The sequence below is a fragment of the Strix uralensis genome, chromosome 18 (genome assembly GCF_047716275.1).
Source record: "Strix uralensis isolate ZFMK-TIS-50842 chromosome 18, bStrUra1, whole genome shotgun sequence".
Taxonomy (NCBI): Eukaryota; Metazoa; Chordata; class Aves; order Strigiformes; family Strigidae; genus Strix; species Strix uralensis.
This window is the reverse complement of record NC_133989.1, coordinates 16,279,321-16,296,164: the sequence shown is the minus strand read 5'-3', so window position 1 is coordinate 16,296,164 and position 16,844 is coordinate 16,279,321. Positions and strand designations below refer to the sequence as shown.

Genomic DNA, 16,844 nt, shown 5'->3' with positions numbered 1-16,844 from the left:
ATGTGAAAAACAGATAACTGATTATGGGGGACAAAGAGTGAAAAAAGGGCAAGGGTGTGAGAAGGATTTCAAGGATTTAAAAATGGTTTGAGGGGCCACTGGAGGGGGACACAGAGCATGACACCCAGTGAGAAGGCACCTTGAAGACCCTCTACTCCTCCTCATGTACAGGAACAGGAAAACGAAACAAGGCTGCAAGATCCTAATGTGAATCCTCCCTCGCTTTCCATGTGGCCTCAGCAAATCTCTCTCTGTTGCCACCTGCCAAGAGCTTTGAGGTGTCCTCCCAGGGAGGGCCATCATACAATGGGGGCCCTTGGAAGCCTGAAAGACCCACCAGCCAACACTGTGTATCAGTATCCCATGGAACATGGGACTTCACATCCTATACGGCCACATCCTCTGTATGCTTCTAAACAGCATATGGGGCACTGCACATGTGGAGATACCCACGGGGCTCCTGTCGCTGGATGTGCTCAGCATGTGTACGATGGAGAGCTGTCCTGCCTGTGTGCTTTAGGGCCCGGCACTGGGGAGGTCCCCGCTGCCTCAGGCCCAGGCAGCTCTGCTTGCCTCAGCAGCAGAATGTGCGGTTGCTAGTAACGAGACAGACCAAGCAGAGACAGAATCAGGCACCTGTCTCTCCTTTCCCTTCCTAGACACTCCCTTGACACAGCAAATGCATTCCTAGTGCCATTTGTCCCTTTCCCGACCCCTCTGTCTTCTGCACTGCTTTGTTCCTTACTCGCTTGGGGATTTTTCCCAACCCGACACTGCTTTTGGCAGTGCTTTCCCTGATTGTCTCATTACATGAGGACCATCTCACTCGTTTGCTTTTGTTTGCTCCTGCTTGTCATCCCAGTGCTCAGGATGGGTAGGTCCCAAGCTCAGTTCTTTGCATGCACAAAAACAGGCCAGAAAGTGCAGGGACTGCCTCTGCTCAGTCATGCTCCATATGGCCCTTAGCTGAACAGACTGGTTTTTATCCATTTCTAGGGCATCGTGTGGGGAAATTCTCCCAAGAAAAGGCAGTGATATAAACACCAGCTGAGGTCTCAGAGCTCAGAGGATGCACGGACAGCACTTTTGTCATGCAGAATTTATTTTCCCTATTGGAAGGGGGAAAGAAATTCCTTATACTAAGAGGCAGAGATGTTGAAATGAGTGTCATCACCTATGAGAGAGCAGCTTTTATGAGCTGTGAGGAAAATATAGAACTGCAGATCCTTCAGGAAAGGCAGTTATTTAAGGCTCTGATCCTGAAGAGCATCCACTTGAAGGGAATCCCTTAAGAACAGGCTTAGCTTTCCTTCCTTTCCTTGAACTTCAGTCCAGGCATCCACACTATCTTCAACCAAGCACAAGATGTTTTAGCAAGAACTATCTCCTTGGGTTATTTCCAGCAAGTCTTAGCATGCAGCTCTCCTACTCCATAGGTGTCAGCACAGACAATTTCAGATGAATGCTCATACCCAAGGTTTTCAAAATTTGGGCCAGTGACTCATTATCCTCTTATGAGAACAGAAGTGGAAAACAACAGAATATGACTGTAGCAGGGAGAAGACCTTTATAATCAGACATTATAACCTGCAGTTATCTCAAAGAAGACACAAATGACTTGAATGGATTTTTTCATATTGTAAGTTTTTGGTAGGAGAAGCCACCCTTTAGTTCTGTGTACACAACACTCAACGCAGTGGTACTGCTGTCATGGAGAGGCTCAGAGATACTGCTACATTTTAGCAATAAATAGCTATAAGACTTTTCCCACTTATCTGTTTCTGAGAAAGCATTGGTGCTTCAGAGCTTGTTGTCTAAACAGAACAGCTGAAAGTTGAAGACCCTGAGTTGAGATACATCCCAACTCTTCCAGGAGAGCTTTTATTTCAGTAGGCTCAGGGCAAGGTACAGCCTATCTTGTGGTGTTCCCCTCTGTGCTGGGCTATTCAAGACTGAAATAAAACCCTTTTGAATTCTCTACACAGAGCTGATGAACACTACAGCCTGGCTAATGGTTGAATTTACCTATAAGTCAAAATATCTCCTGGTGATATTGTATGAAAAAACTACATCAGGCCTGTAAATTAGTGTAAGTCTTTCTAAAGCAGATAGAAAACAGTGAACTCATGAAATCTTCCAAGCACTGTCCACTGTAACAGAAGAGGTCGCTCATTGTCTGTTGTACTATATGAATCAAGCTTTTATTAAATGAGAACAAATGAGACTCGAGAGATTTCCCCCACTTCAACTCAAACCCAGAAGTTGCTTTGCTACAGGTTAACTGAGGGCAACACCTGAAAACTGAAGGCAAACAGGGTGTCTTTGGTGGGCTGTTCCCACATGGATGCTCACGGTGTTGTAGCATCAGGGGAACGCGAGCTGCTCTCCACGTGGCTGGGAAAGCTCCACGGTACGAGTAAACGTGCCCCTTCCGCTCTAAATGTTTGAATGGTATACAATATTAAAGTGTTATATGTACTAGAATATATGGTTTGTATCAATGTACAAATCAGAGTATACACTATAGAAGTGTTAAAATGTGAAGCCCAGCAGACTGAAACAGTGGGTTTATTAATATATCGTGAGGATTTTTCTAATTCAGAACATGTGTTAAAGGGGAACCAGGACACAGCGCTCGCTAACTTCGGGCTGCTGTGAGGGATTGCTCCCATGTACCCGGACCGCCAGCAGGCCGAGCTGGAGCGCTCCGCCCCCGGCCGCTGCTCTGGCCGCTGTCCGCCCGCCGGCCGGCCCCGCCAGAGCCCGGCCCCGCCCGGCCGTCACGCACACCTCGGGGGGGAGCGGGCCCGGTCCTAGCTGACAAAGCCGACCGCGGCCCTCACCGGCTCAGCCGCCACCCGGCGGTCCCGCTCTGGCCTGCAGCCGCGGGGCGGGGCGGGGCGGGGCGGGGGGCCGCGGCGGGGCTGAGCAGTGTGGCCCCAGGCCGGGGCCCTCAGGCCGACCCGGCCCGCCCGGCGCTGGGCCGGTCCCAGCGCCCCCGGGAGGCGCCGTTGCGCACGCGCAGCCCCGCCCCGCCCCGCTCCGCTCGCCGGAGCGCGCCAGCGCCCAGCGCGTGCGCAGCGCGGGCCGCCGCCCCGCGGGCGGACGCACGCACGCACGCAGGGAAACCCGCGCATGCGCACCGCCACGCGCCCGCCTGCCCCCGCCCGCTGGCGGGAGCGCGATGACGCCGCCGCCGCCGCGCTCCCCGGCCCCGCCCGGCCCGCGTCGCAACGTCCGCACTGGGCCCCGCCCCCCGCTATAAAAGCGGCGGCGGGCGGCGGGCGCCATTGTGCTGCGGAGCAGGTCGCGGCGGTGGCAGCGTGCGGGCCTGCAGCGCCGCTCCCCGCGCCCCTCTCGCCGCTTCTTTCTCTCTCTTCCCCTCCCCCCTCTCTCTCTTCTCCTCTCCCTCCCCTTCCCCCCCCGCCGCGGACATGCCGCGCGTCTATATCGGGCGCCTGAGCTACCACGTCCGGGAGAAGGACATCCAGCGCTTCTTCAGCGGCTATGGCCGCCTGCTCGAGGTCGACCTCAAAAACGGGTGAGCGCTGTCCCGCGGCCTCCAGGCCGCTGCCGCCCGCCGGGCGCCCCTCCACCCCCCCTCCTCGCCCCCCCCCCCGCCCCGTTGCCGTCCCTGGGGCCGGGCGGGCCGCGCCCGCCGCTCCCCTCCCTTCCCCCTCCCCCATGTTGTCGGCCTCTCCCGCCCGCGCTGCCGCGTGGCGCCCGGCTCAAGATGGCGGCGGCGCGGGGGGAGCGGGGGCGCTGCGGCGGGGCCGGCTCCCATTGTCCCGGCCCGGCCCGCGCGGCCCCGCTGCCCCGGGAGCCGCGGGCGGGCGGCTGACGGCGCCTTTCTCCTTCCCGCAGTTACGGCTTCGTGGAGTTCGAGGACTCCCGAGACGCCGACGATGCCGTTTACGAGCTGAACGGCAAGGACCTGTGCGGGGAACGCGTGATCGTGGAGCACGCCCGCGGCCCCCGCCGCGACAGGGACGGGTACAGCTACAGTAGTCGCAGTGAGTACGGGCCCATCGTTGTGCGTGGTTATTCGGCTGCTTCGGGCGAGGGGCAGGAGGAGGGGAGGCGGCTCGGCTGTGTTGGCAGGGCAGAGCCGGGGGTGATGGAGCGGCTGGGACCGAGTCCCGTGGGGCGGAGGGGGGGCGGGGGTCGCTATGTCGGGGAGCACGGTGTCGGGGGATGGCGGGTGCATCGCTGGGAGCAAGCTGTCTGCTGACTTAGTGCTGCAGACGTTTTTCCTGGCACCAGCGCTGCACTCGGATATCCCCTAAGAAACTTAAGAGGGCAAATAGCAAAGTAATTCAGGCTGCAGATTTGTGGCCTTCTAGAAAGGGTTTCTTGTTAATTAGAAACGATATGCTCCCCTAATTTAAGGGCTCCAGTGTTCTTGGGAGCATTTAGATGAAACAGTGATGTTGCATCACTAATGTTAATGAATAAATATCGTTGCATAATTGGGGTAGAAGCACTCAGCTGTGAACTTTCATGTGAATGTTTCAGTTGAATATATAGGAAGGGCGGGGGGAGGTTTTCAAGCAGGAATCTATTGTACTAAGTGGGGGATATTGTAAATATTTCTACGTTCAGCTAACTTGTATAGCTTCTTGAGCTGAACTATATAGAACTTAACTGGCCTAGTACTGTAATTAAAAGTACTGAGGTGCCTCTTTCAGTAATCTCTAGAAGCTTGGTATTTGGGGGGGTGGGTATCTGTCTTTTTAAAAAGAATCAAATGTATGTTGTTTAAAACTGTTGCATGTTCAATTCAAACTTTTTAACAAGTCCTTGATGTTTCAATTTAAAAGTGACCAGTGGGGCTGAGGCTGTGTCCACTGAGGCTAAGATGACTGCCTTTCCTGATTGGCCATGGCTTTTCCATACATTGTGTGACCCTTGCCCTATGACCCTTTGGCTGACCTTACCGGAAGCCATGACGACAGCAGCCTTTTGCCATTAGACGCAGGGTGATGGTGAGGATTCCAAGGGTTAGACAAAACTGGTTAAACTGAACTAGGTGACTGTTACCTTGCGTGTTTTGTGGCCAAACCACCACCAAAAACCTCATACTGTGATGTAAGTACTTAGTGTAACTAGTAAACGTTTTTGTAAAATGTAGAAATGCATGTAATCAGTTAAGTTTTATATTTTACAATGTTCTGTAAAATAAAACTTAGCAAGGTGAATCTAATAAGGAGCAGTCACTCTCTAACAGATCTTAGGAGTTCAGACTTGTAGGATTTTAGTCTGTTTGATTTGCCATTAATATAGATTATGGCAAAATTGCAAAGTTTATTGGAGGCTTAGAGAAATAAAGTCCTACTCCAGTAAATATAACTGTTTAACTAACTTTTTCAGAACATTTAGTTTTCTTCATGCTAGGAGACAATCTAACTTTATTTCTTTGTACAATAAAGGTGGGGGTGGTGGCGGATATAGCAGTCGGAGACAATCTGGAAGAGATAAATACGGACCGCCTGTTCGTACAGAGCACAGACTGATTGTTGAAAACCTTTCCAGTCGCTGTAGTTGGCAGGATTTGAAAGTATGTATTGATGTTCTATCATAGAGCCTGTTGTGACTAGCAGGAAGCACTAACTTCCTTTGATATCGATGTTCATTTTGATTTAGATAGAAGTAATTGAGAAGTACTTGTGCGTGAATGTTTACGCGCAATTAATGCTTCTTGCGTTTGCTCAGACTTGTCTTAAGCTAATGTGCTTGCAGAGCATAAGCATGTGGCATGGTTATGTAATTCTTCATCTACTCCTTGAAGGATTTCATGAGGCAAGCTGGTGAGGTGACCTATGCAGATGCTCACAAAGAACGTACAAATGAAGGAGTGATTGAGTTCCGATCTTACTCGGACATGAAGCGTGCCCTGGAGAAACTGGATGGCACAGAGATAAACGGAAGGAAGATCAGGCTGGTTGAAGACAAGCCACGGTCAAGCCATAGGCGATCTTACTCTGGCAGCAGGTCAAGGTAACTTCTGGGGCACGTCAGTCTCGGCATCGAGGCCACTTATGCTGTTTAGGAATAGGAGGATGCCTGAAAATGTAGCAGGAATTATTTTATGTAACACAGCAAAGTCCGTTTGGGGGGTTTTTCACACATGAAGCATCAGATACAATTCATTGACAGTATATCACATCTAAGTGGATTAATAGTACGTCTTGATGTGGTCATACTTATTTTTGAGGAGTTCTTGAGCAGCTTTTCTCTGCTAGATAGCATAGCGGCCACACCAGACAAAGAGTAGGGGACAAATTGCATTTTAAATGTTTCTAGGTCACGATCTAGAAGACGATCTAGAAGCAGAAGTCGTAGAAGTAGGAGCAGCCGCAGCAGGTCCCGTAGTGTCTCCAAAAGCCGTTCCCGGTAAGTGTTACGTTGTTTTCTGTTGGTACAGGAATTGCTACTTCCTAATTGATAGATGTTTGCAACTGCTGTAAGTACACTTTGGTTCATGCAGAATAAACTCTGTCTCTTCTTGAAAGGTCTAAATCCAGGTCACGAAGCAAAGACCGCTCACGCTCCAGATCTAAAAGCAGGAAGTCTAGATCAAAGAGCAAATCGAAACCCAAGTCTGACAGGGGTTCACGCTCTCACAGCAGATCCAAGGAGAAGTCTGAGAAGTCTCGGTCCAGATCCAGGTCCAGGTCTCGATCTCCCAAAGAAAATGGTAAAGGAGATGCTAAGTCTAAGTCCAGGTCAAGGAGTAGGTCTCGTTCCAATTCTCCGCAGCAGCAGCCATCTGCCAAGGCTCGTTCAGAGTCGCCACCCAAAAGAGCTGCATCGAGGTCCCGCTCCAGATCTCGTTCAAAATCTCGCTCACGATCAAGATCTAGTTCAAGAGATTAAGACTAGAACTCTCCTCTTACATTGCACACTATTATGGAACCTTTTCCTACTTGTCAGGCCATTAGTGTTATGTTAGTACTTCAGAAGTTGGTTTTTTTCTCTTGCAGGAGTGAATGGCCTAAGAACTAAGTAATGAGGCATAAAGGTTTAATTTGTATCCCAAATTTGAAAATACAAGATCGTATGGTGGTACAAAGCAGGAAGTGTCCCCCTTTTGTAGAAATTCAGCTAAAAGTTTGATTTTATAGCATTTCTGCAGGAGTAACTTTACTCTTAAGTGCAAAGTGGTTTTTATATTAAAAATAAACAATATAAACAGGCTTAAATCTGGGCTTTTTTGAAAGTATCATTTTTTCCTATTTTTTTCATTGTTTTAGAACTATGGGTATCATTAGCTTAATAGGTTACAGCTTGCTACCAAAGGCAGGATTGCCTTGCTGGGCAGGTCAGATAGTTCTCTGGTTTATCTTAATTTCTGGAAGCAGGCTGCAAACTGTATAAACCGGTAACAATACTAGGGAGATTTTAGACCAGCAATAAACTCAAGTTGGAGCATTTGTGTTGTATCTTAACTTGCCAAAAGAACATTCCCCCCTACCCCTCCCCCATACTGTGACTGTATTAAAGGTAATAAAGGTACTCTGGAACCTGTATCATACAGTATTGCTGAAAAATCCTACGTTTCAAACTTGAAAGAATGAAAGCTTTCTGACATTTTCTTGCTTGAATATCAAGTGTCACTGTTGTCGGACACTAACGTGTCTCCTGGGTGTGGTCCAAGTCACTAGTATGTTGTATGGTTTGTCAGCCTCTAAATACCTATTGGATATGAAAACTAGGTAAATAAAACTGTCTTCCCTCCCTTTTGACTCACTTATGTTAACATTTTGCTTCAGACTAGGAGAACTATAATCCTATTGTGTGTAAGTCTGAACTTTATTGGAAATGTAATCTCTTTGAGCTAGAGTTCTAGTCTTAACAAAGGCTTTGCTAAACCACAGTTGCCAATTCACTTAAATTGTGGAATAGGACTCATCCTAAAAAGTCCCCTTTATAGCTAAATTGATTTTTGTAACATGCAATAGCAAACATTAGAACTGCCTTGTACTCTTTATACAACGTGTAGTTTGACTTGTATAAAATTAAATTGGTGACTCAAACTCTTGTGTTTATTGCAGTGTAATGGGATTCTTTTTCTGCCTCTCGTGCTGGGGAAATCACAATTTATCCTACTTACCTATTTTGCTGGAGTAACTTTGTTTTAGTAAGAGACTTGGAGCTCTTGAAGTGCACTTGGTTTTGTGCTTGGGAGCAGCTGGCCAGCCAAGCGCTGTCTGGCCCAGCCCGTTGCCCTTCTCTGAGGGGTGAGTGGATGTGAAGCAGTGCCTCTGGTCGGGATTTTACACACCTGCTCAGGTGAATTGGATGGGGCACAAGGAGCACAGCAAGTGCACGTTCAAATGCGACTTGACGCCAACATTTCTCTCCTAGAATTGCTTTATGATCTAAGCAGTTCTCTTGAAATTTAATACTCAAGTTTCTTACCATTTCCTTGTCATATCTAGAAAGCTTGAGCTTTTGCCTCTTGCGTACAAGTAGCGGTGTTAGTACAAGAAGGGATCCCAGGGGAGTAGTTTTCCCTGATGCGCTCACATTCCCAAAGGAACCCGAATGGGAAGTGGTTATGTGGCCTTGTTGCTGTAAGATGGGGGTGCTGTTGCTTTTATGTTGTGTACTTTTCTAGACTTTATCCCAAGTGTGGAAAAGCAGCTGTATTTGAGCTGCCAAGCCAAGCTTCCCCATGATTATTCGTAAAACCAGAGTCTTGCAGGTACTTCTGGCATGACTTAAGTCCACGCTTCCGCAGGGTGAATTTAGTACTAAAGTTTTACGCTCTGCACCTGGAATGAGGTGACTTCTGTTTAGTTAATTTGTGATTTTTTTTTTTTTTTCAAATTGAAGCTGTTACACTTAAGGTGTATTTTAGCATAATGACTAGAAAAATCAGATGCTGTAGTGATCACTGCAGGTAAGACTTCGGCACTGGATTCCAAATGAGTACTGGGGACCCCGCAGAAGACTGCAAGAATAGTTTAGTGCAGGTTTACAGCCATAAGCTACACTTGGGGAAATATGTACCTCCCGTAAACTGTTGCTAGAAAAGCGTTATGTCCCTTTGACTTCATTTATGCTGATCATGGGGAGGTCAGACTTCATGGAGAACTGCTCTTTGATTGGCCTCCAGAGGTCTTCACTAACACACGCCGTACTCCTGGAAACGAACCGAGCTCCGAGATCGGTAGGTTAAGAGGTATATCTGCGAATTTTCAGCATCTCTATGTCTTTGCTGTGAGAAAACGATGTTGACTACTTTTTTGCACGTGCTTGTAGATACTAGTAACGGCTTGTTTCTAAAACTGATTTCCAGTGTCAGTGTGAGAATGTCTTGGCCTTACAGTAACCGTTAGCACCCGTCTTGGTTAACGATGCATAACGATGGCTTTTACCAACTATATTCTTAGCTTTCTGAAATGAGGTTGTTATGACAATGGTTATGTTTGAAATCATCTTTATTCATGAATTACTTACAGGGAGGGCCTAGATTGGGTTTAACCAACTCGCCTGTAACTCCTTTAAATATTGAAGATTTCTTTTTCTGTTACTGGAGCCGCATGCGATGTCTCCCTTGGCTGCTATGCAAAAGAGAAACGGCCCTTGACTGTGCAAATGAAGCAGGAATTCCTTGGCATGACTTGCATCCTTCTGGATTTGTTTCCTCTGGAAAGCCAGTCGGGTTTCAGTAGCACCAGATACTGAGCCAGTGCAGGGAAGTGCAAGGCTTGTGATAACTCTGAAGAACCCACCAACAAAACCCAAACACCGTAATCCCTCCAGCTCTGTCAGCACCGTTTTTTGTAGGAGTGGAAGACTATCAGTCTGGAGCGTATTTGTGATCACAAGTGTGATTATTTCTGAGATGTCTTGTAGGTGTTACAAAAGCGTGGTTTGGATAAACGTCTTAAACTTCAGAGAAGAGTAAGAGACCGTAGAAGACTTGCATGCTTGCAGCTGTGGCGTGTGTTTTGCGTTGGCCTGCAGTAGTAGCAATAGTTGATGGCAAAACCATCTGGTGTTGCTCATAGCTCAGTTTTTAACCTAACTGTGGAGCCATCTTTTCAGGGACATGCTTTAGTATTAGGCATCCCGACTTTTTTTTTTCTGCGTTTGGTATAACCAATATAAATTTATTCTTAATAAAAAAGAGAAACATACCTTCTCATTGAATGTGGAATGCAGGATTGACTTAAAATGTTAGTGTCCTATAGCAAATTGTGAAGGAGAAATCAACAGTCTACCATTAAAAAAAAAAGTGAAACTTGAAATCTGGGTCTGAATTTGGAGCCTGTTCCTAGCCTTGTCCTGTATTTAAAATAGCATCTCTCCCTGTTCAACATAAATGCAAGTTCTGTCCTTAAATCAATGATTCCTGTGATGTACAATACCTGCTTTAAATTAGATGTTGAAAACACCTCTCCCCTTCAGTGTGTCTCACTTAAACCCTGGCAGATAGTAGGAAAGTGTTTCTACTTCATGTCGGTGGTGAGTCAGTGCTCTTCATGAAGCCACCTTGGAAGTGAATCGAAATCTTCCTTGCACCATTTCCCTTGGACAGCAGTGACACTATCACGCACGAACGGGGAAATCTGCTATTCAACAAAATTCACTCTTGCCCGGAGTTTCTGGGTGACCCATCGTTTGTGTGCGTTGAACTTAATCTCCTTGACTGCCTGTGTCAGGAGGTCATGAGAGAGAATTCTGGTTCCCAGCTCAAAAAGGTGTTTTCTTCCATGCTTTGGCTTCTAGCTTAGTGCTCTGATGGAGAAGAGAACAAATCCCTAATGCACCTGGTCTGGTGAGGAAGCAAGCTGCAAAATGTGATTATTCCTGATCTAGGTAGGTGATTGAGTCCTGAAGCGAGAATGAGGTAGTGCTTGAGGGTTTGGGGACTACGCTGAGCATCTAGCTGGTAAGGAAAGTCATTTGATTGTCCCCAAAGCCAGTCGTGGGGACAGATGAGTACTTAACTCTTACCTTAGCCTTTACATCCACTACACGGGATTCTCAGAAGCTGGTAACACAGTTACTAGCCGAGCCCATGCAAGTGGTTCTGCTTCAGCAAGTCCCTGTGGCACCGTGAAGAGGAACGCAGCATGCTTTAATAGGCAGACACGCAGGCCTCTTTCATGCCGAGAGTTCAAAAATCTTAATAAAAGAGGAGATGGACTAAGAACAAGAGGTCTTAAAACATGCTGTTGCAAAACATGCCCTCTGAAACAGCTATTTACATTACTGAGAGGAAACAGGTACAGTATCTTGGCTTGCTGTTAGGAAGAGCACAACTTCTGTGTTTGATGTACACCAAAATAAGTATCTCCCCTATATTACTGTGCTTAGAGTGGAACTGTGAGTGGCTAGAATGGGTGGCACTCCTTTTTCCTACTATAACAGTGCAGCTTTAGCAGCCACTTACAATTGGGGGATTACTCTGTCCCAAATGAGATTGAGCCATGGGGAGGGGCGTTTAAAAGATGATTGCTGGATTGTAAATCCACACGTGGAATAACTTGAACTGTTTCCAATTCCTACTTAAATTCAGTTTGGGTTGGCATTGTCACATCCACAGAGCAATCACATAAGGCAAAGAGCGAAAGCTGGGAAAGTAGGAATTTGGCTCAGGAGCCTGGAAATCCTGAAAATTTAGCTGAGCTGGTGTTTGGTATGTCCTTGGCAGATGATGCAAAATGCTGTGGTTATTTAAAAGAGGCACAGTTCAAATGTTGATCAGAAGGTAAAGTTCATGTGACACAATTAGCAGATCTTTGCCGTGTTTCATTGCACTTTGTAATGTCTATTTAATGTGAATAGGAATGCATTACTTTAAAAGGTGAGAAGCAAAACTAATACAAATTAGTATCTGGGGATGAGTCTCTTTAACCAAGTAATAAGCGATAGGACAAGAGGTAATGGCCTCAAATTGTGCCAGGGAAGGTTTAGACTAGATATTAGGAAGTATTTCTTTGCAGAAGGGGTTGTTGGGCGTTGGAATGGGCTGCCCAGGGAGGTGGTGGAGTCGCCATCCCCGGAGGGGTTTAAGAGTCGGGTCGACATAGCGCTGAGGGATCTGGTGTGGTTGGGAACTGTCAGTGTTAGGTCAATGGTTGGACTGGAGGAGCTTCAAGGTCTTTTCCAACCCAGATGATTCCGTGAGTCTGTGAAGTATTGCTTTGTGAAGTGGCAGCTATTAACGGTTCAAGAATTTTAACTATCTATTCTTGGGATCATAATGGTATCTGTTAACGTTGTGATCAGCCCTTTCCCCCCATGTTTTGTTTTGTGGTAAGGTGGAAAGAATCAAATAGCAGAAAGTGGGCTCTTAACTCTCAAAGCTTCTTCACTCATTATTATTTTTGCTAAATGTGTATGTAGATGTTGGAGGGGAAGTTTTGGTTGTTTCTTGATCCAATAAAAAATTGAAATAAACTGCTCTGAAGTGGCTCATAAACAATTACCCTTTTAGCTAGATCTAAGTTGGTTGGATGAACACAGGTGGATGAACATGAGGGAATGGATCCCGGCAGTTAGTATGATCCATACCACGGAAAAAGTAGTGGCAATGGGAAAATGTCTGCAGCTAATGCATGCTTCGGGGTGCACTGCACAATGGTTTGCACTAATACTCAAGTTTTGAACACGATTCTGGGTGATTCTCTGACTCGAGGGCTACATCCTCTTCCTCTTGTTCACAGAAAGTGACTTCTGCAGGGGTGTCTAATTTAGAATATCTCAAACACTCATTTTTAAAAATCAGCATTTTTACTCATTTTAAAAACAAATGCTTAACTTTTGTTCCAATGTTTTGCCTTTGGACAAGAACTGAGTCCAGTGATTTCAGTCCAAAATACTGAAAATAGTGGCAGAAAACTCTGTTGGTGATGCCGGGGTTGGAGGTGACTGGAAGATGCAGCCTGTGCTGTCATGTGGATGGAGTCATGGGGGGAATTACTTGAGCAAATTTATTACTGGTGTGTGCAGCTCCTGGAGCAGGATTATCCTGTAAACATGAATAAGAAAAGTTAGTGCTGTTAAGTCAGTAGATGTTAAATAGATCCATCTGATCTGCCAGGTGTAATCACAATATGCAGTTGCACCCAGGTGATCTGCTAGTCGAAGAGCAATGTAGAAATGGGTAAAGTGCAGAATGCTTTCCCCTGCGCAGCATTTGTGTTCCTTGTTCTGCTCAGTGTCAGCTGTCAGCATCCTTGCTCAGCACCGACACGAGAAGAAAATAATACAGCAAACAGTCTCTCGTGATCACCATGGCGCAGCAGTGCTGCTGTACAATTAACCTGAGGGGCAATGGCAGGGTGCAAGAGCTGCCCTGGGGTGGCATCTCCTCTTCTGCTCGACTCTCTGGTACAAGCATGCCACTCAGCGTGCGGTAAGTGCTGACAGTAACTGGAGAGACAGGAGAAAACACTTTGAAAGAGCCTCTCCGCTTACCTCGTCTATTTGCTGATAATTAAGAATTATTGCTCTGTGAGCTGAAAGTGTAATCCATCATTTGCCATAATTTAGGTGTCAGCTATGTATGTTTGACAACCCAGAGCAGAATTGTTTTGTAGTTCTCCATACACAGAAGTCCCCTCCAGAGTGTGAAACTGAGGCACAGAATTGCAGTGACTCGCCCAGTGGGAATAAAAGCTACGGATGCCAGTTTGTACTTCAAACTTACTCCTGTTGCTTCATGTTTTGCAAGGTCTCTATCAGGCTTTTGGGTTAAATTAGCATGGGACATGACTGTGGGTGAGGACAGGAGTGGCAGGCACAGCCACCTGCGGATGCTGCCAACCTGTGAGTAGCAGAATATGTGGGGATGAATCCTGGCCTAACGTGTCCCAGAGCATCTCTTGTGAAGCACAGCCCTGCTGCAGTCTGCACTAGTTAGGTCTAGTGGTGTTAATGCTGCAGCAGAGTCTGATAAACCCTGTCAGAATAAATTAAATAATAAGAGCATTACTAAGAGCTAAGTTTAAATAAAACTTCATAGAATCAGAGAGTATCTCAAGCTGGCAGTGACACATAAGGATAATCGAGTCCAACTCCTGCTCCTCGCAGGACTACCTAAAACTACACCACACGACTAAGAGCATCATCCAGGCGCGCCTTGAACTCTGACAGGCTTGGTGCTGTGACCACTTCCCTGGGGAGTCTGTTCCAGGGACCCACCACCCTCCCAGGGAAGAACCTTTTCCTAATGTCCGATCTGAACTTCCCCTGACGCAGCTTCATTCCATTCCTCGTGTCCTATCGCTGGTCACCAGAGAGAGGAGATCAGCACCTCCCCCTCCGCTGCCCCCCTTGAGGAAGTTGTAGACTGCGATGAGGGCACCCCTCAGCCTTCTCTTCTCCAAGCTGAACAAGCCAAGTGACCTCAGCCGCTCCTCGTAAGTCTTGCCCTCGAGACCTTTCACCATCCTGGTCGCCCTCCTCTGGACACCCTCTGGTAGTTCGATGTCCTTCGTATACTGAGGCGCCCAAAACTGCTCCCCGTGCTCGAGGTGGGGCCGTGCCCGTGCAGCGTAGAGCGGGACAGTCACCTCCCTCGACCGGCCAGTGACGCTGTGCTTGATGCGCCCCAGGACAGGGCTGGCCCTTTTGGCTGCCAGGGCTCACTGCTGACTCTTACTCAACTCGCCATCAACCCAAACCCCCAGATCTCTTTCCGCGGGGCTGCTCTCCAGCCTCTTGTTGCCCAAGACACTTTATAACAGAGGTTGCAGAAATGGAAGTTGAGGCACAGGAGGGAGAAATGGTCTGGTATTACATCAGGCAGAAGGCTCGCTGGGCAGCCAGGGATGCCCCCTCTTTTTTTGCCTAAAGTAGCTGTTTCCCAGGGATTCATCATTCTCAATTAATGGGGTTTTTTTATCGTAAGCATAACCAGGAACAGGGAACCGCTGGGAGAAGCTGAATGCTGGGTTGCTTTTCAAGTGGCTGAGTTTCACTCTGCTCCTGATGTGAATCTATTTGAACCTCGCACTGCAGCATAAAGGATTTATATGGGAAGACCTTTTTCTGTACTGTGCCACTTTAGGTTTATTTAAAAAGGGGGAAGAAGGCAGTAGCTGCAAAGGAGATACCTGTTACTTACTTCCTGATTTTCAGCATCTAATTCTTTCATCAGCCTTTGACTTCATCTTTTCTGATGTATTTCAGAGTACAAAACTCAAGGTGATGAAAAAACTGGCAGATACTTATGCTAGATCAAAGAGTTTGTTCCTGCTCTCCCCGAAGCGAGCGAGCACACTCCTTGCCCTGGGTTGGGTCGGGCAGGAGCTGGCCTCCACGGTGAGGAGTCCAACACGCATCGAGCGCCGTTCTCAGCGGCTCTTGGTCCATTGTTGGTCCTTGTGCTTCCAGCCTTGGTTCCTTCCACTCCCACCTTCTGCGGTTAAGTGGGACAGACATTGTGCAAGTGTCTAAAAGGCACGTGTCTTGCGTGGACATAAAATACTAAAGGGTGGGCAGGGAAGCTGCCCTGGTGTTTGACCAGAGCGCTCACCAAGTGCTGCTCGGCGCTGTGCAAGGGCCAGCACTGCCTTTCCTCTGGAGAACTACTTCGAGCAATCCTTTTGCTTCCCGGTGATCTTGGGGATTTCGTTTTCACGTTCTCTGATGATTCCTCTAACCCGTGGTATGAGAGCCGAGGAGGAGAGGCTCTGCCCCGCAGCCCGTGCCCATGTCAGACGAGGCCTGGGGAGCAGGTTTGGTTCCCGGGGCCGCCCGGCTGGAGGAGGGCACGTTGCCACCAGCGATGCAGCCCAATTGCTCTACGCGGCGGGTTCGGCTTATACCAGTGACTGAGAGAAAAAGCAGCTTCTGGCTCTCGCGCTCTCCTGTCCCACCTAACCCGAGAGAGAAAACCAGTGGGAAAGAGCGTTCCAGCCGCCTCGCAGCCCCGGCAAGGTGAGGGTGGGGGCCGCTGGCACCCCTGAGCTCAACACTCGCCTTCAGGTGCCCGGTGCCAGCCCCGGGCTCCTCGGCGCTGTGGGGACAGGCCACGGCCCGGGGGAGCGAGGGGGGGGCGGCCTTGGGGCGCCCGGGCTGGGGGGCTCCGCGGGCCGCGCGTTGCCATGGCCACCTCCCCCCCCTCGGCCGCCCCCCCCCAGGCAGCTCCCCGAAATCCTGCGGCGGGATTAAACACTGCCACTGCGGCGTGGAGGAATACACGGGTTGCCATGGCGACGGCGCTCATTAAGTGCATGCATTTTCAACCTGCCCAATTACCGCCCCCTCCCCCCGCGCACACACTCACGCACACTCACTCACACTCACACTCGGCCCCGCGCCCCTCCCGCCGCGGGCTCCGCCGCCCCGCTCCCGCGTGTGCCCCCCGCCCGGTGCGGCCCTGCTCGGCTCGCAGCCCCGGGCCGGGCCGGGCCGTGCGGGCGCCGCGGCGGCGGCCCTGCCGTAAGGCGGCTCCGCGCAGCGCACGCCGGGCCGGGCAGCCCCGCCGCGGCTCGGAGCAGCGCCCTGGCCGGGCCCGGGCCGCCGGGCCCCCGCCGTGGAGGTAAGGAGGCGCTGCGCACCCCGGGGGCCGCCTCCCCGCCCGGGCTCGCCGCCGCCGCAGGCGAGGCCGCGGCCGGGCGAGCGGGGCCGGGGCCTGCCGGGGCTGGGACGGCGGGGCCGGGCCCGCTCCGCGCCGCCCCCTGCAGCCGGGGCGGCCCCGGGCCCGGCGGGGGAGGGACGCTCCGCCATCGCCGCCTTTTACCAAAAGCCACCCCGGGCGGGCGGGGCGGGGCGGCCCGGGCCCGGCGGCGCCGCGTCCTGGCCACGGCGGGCGGCGCGGGGAGGGGGCCGGGCCGGGCCGGCCGGGAGCGGAGCGGGCCGGGGGTGCCCGGGGGTGC

General features: G+C 49.7%; 2 protein-coding genes across 2 annotated transcripts in view; both read left to right on the top strand.

The window, feature by feature from the left end:
• Positions 1 to 3,284: 3,284 nt before the first annotated feature.
• On the top strand, positions 3,285 to 8,036 carry SRSF6 (serine and arginine rich splicing factor 6). Its single transcript, XM_074887930.1, has 6 exons — positions 3,285 to 3,541; positions 3,865 to 4,013; positions 5,430 to 5,557; positions 5,789 to 5,997; positions 6,304 to 6,393; positions 6,513 to 8,036. The coding sequence occupies exons 1-6, from the start codon at positions 3,435 to 3,437 to the stop codon at positions 6,874 to 6,876; spliced, it is 1,047 nt and encodes a 348-aa protein (XP_074744031.1). The 5' UTR covers positions 3,285 to 3,434; the 3' UTR covers positions 6,877 to 8,036.
• A 7,835-nt stretch (positions 8,037 to 15,871) lies between these two features.
• L3MBTL1 (L3MBTL histone methyl-lysine binding protein 1) overlaps positions 15,872 to 16,844 on the top strand; it is a 31,224-nt gene continuing 30,251 nt past the window's right edge. The window contains exon 1 of the mRNA XM_074888285.1: positions 15,872 to 15,903. The gene's annotated coding sequence lies outside the window, so the exon portion shown is untranslated. The remainder of the gene's footprint in view (positions 15,904 to 16,844) is intronic.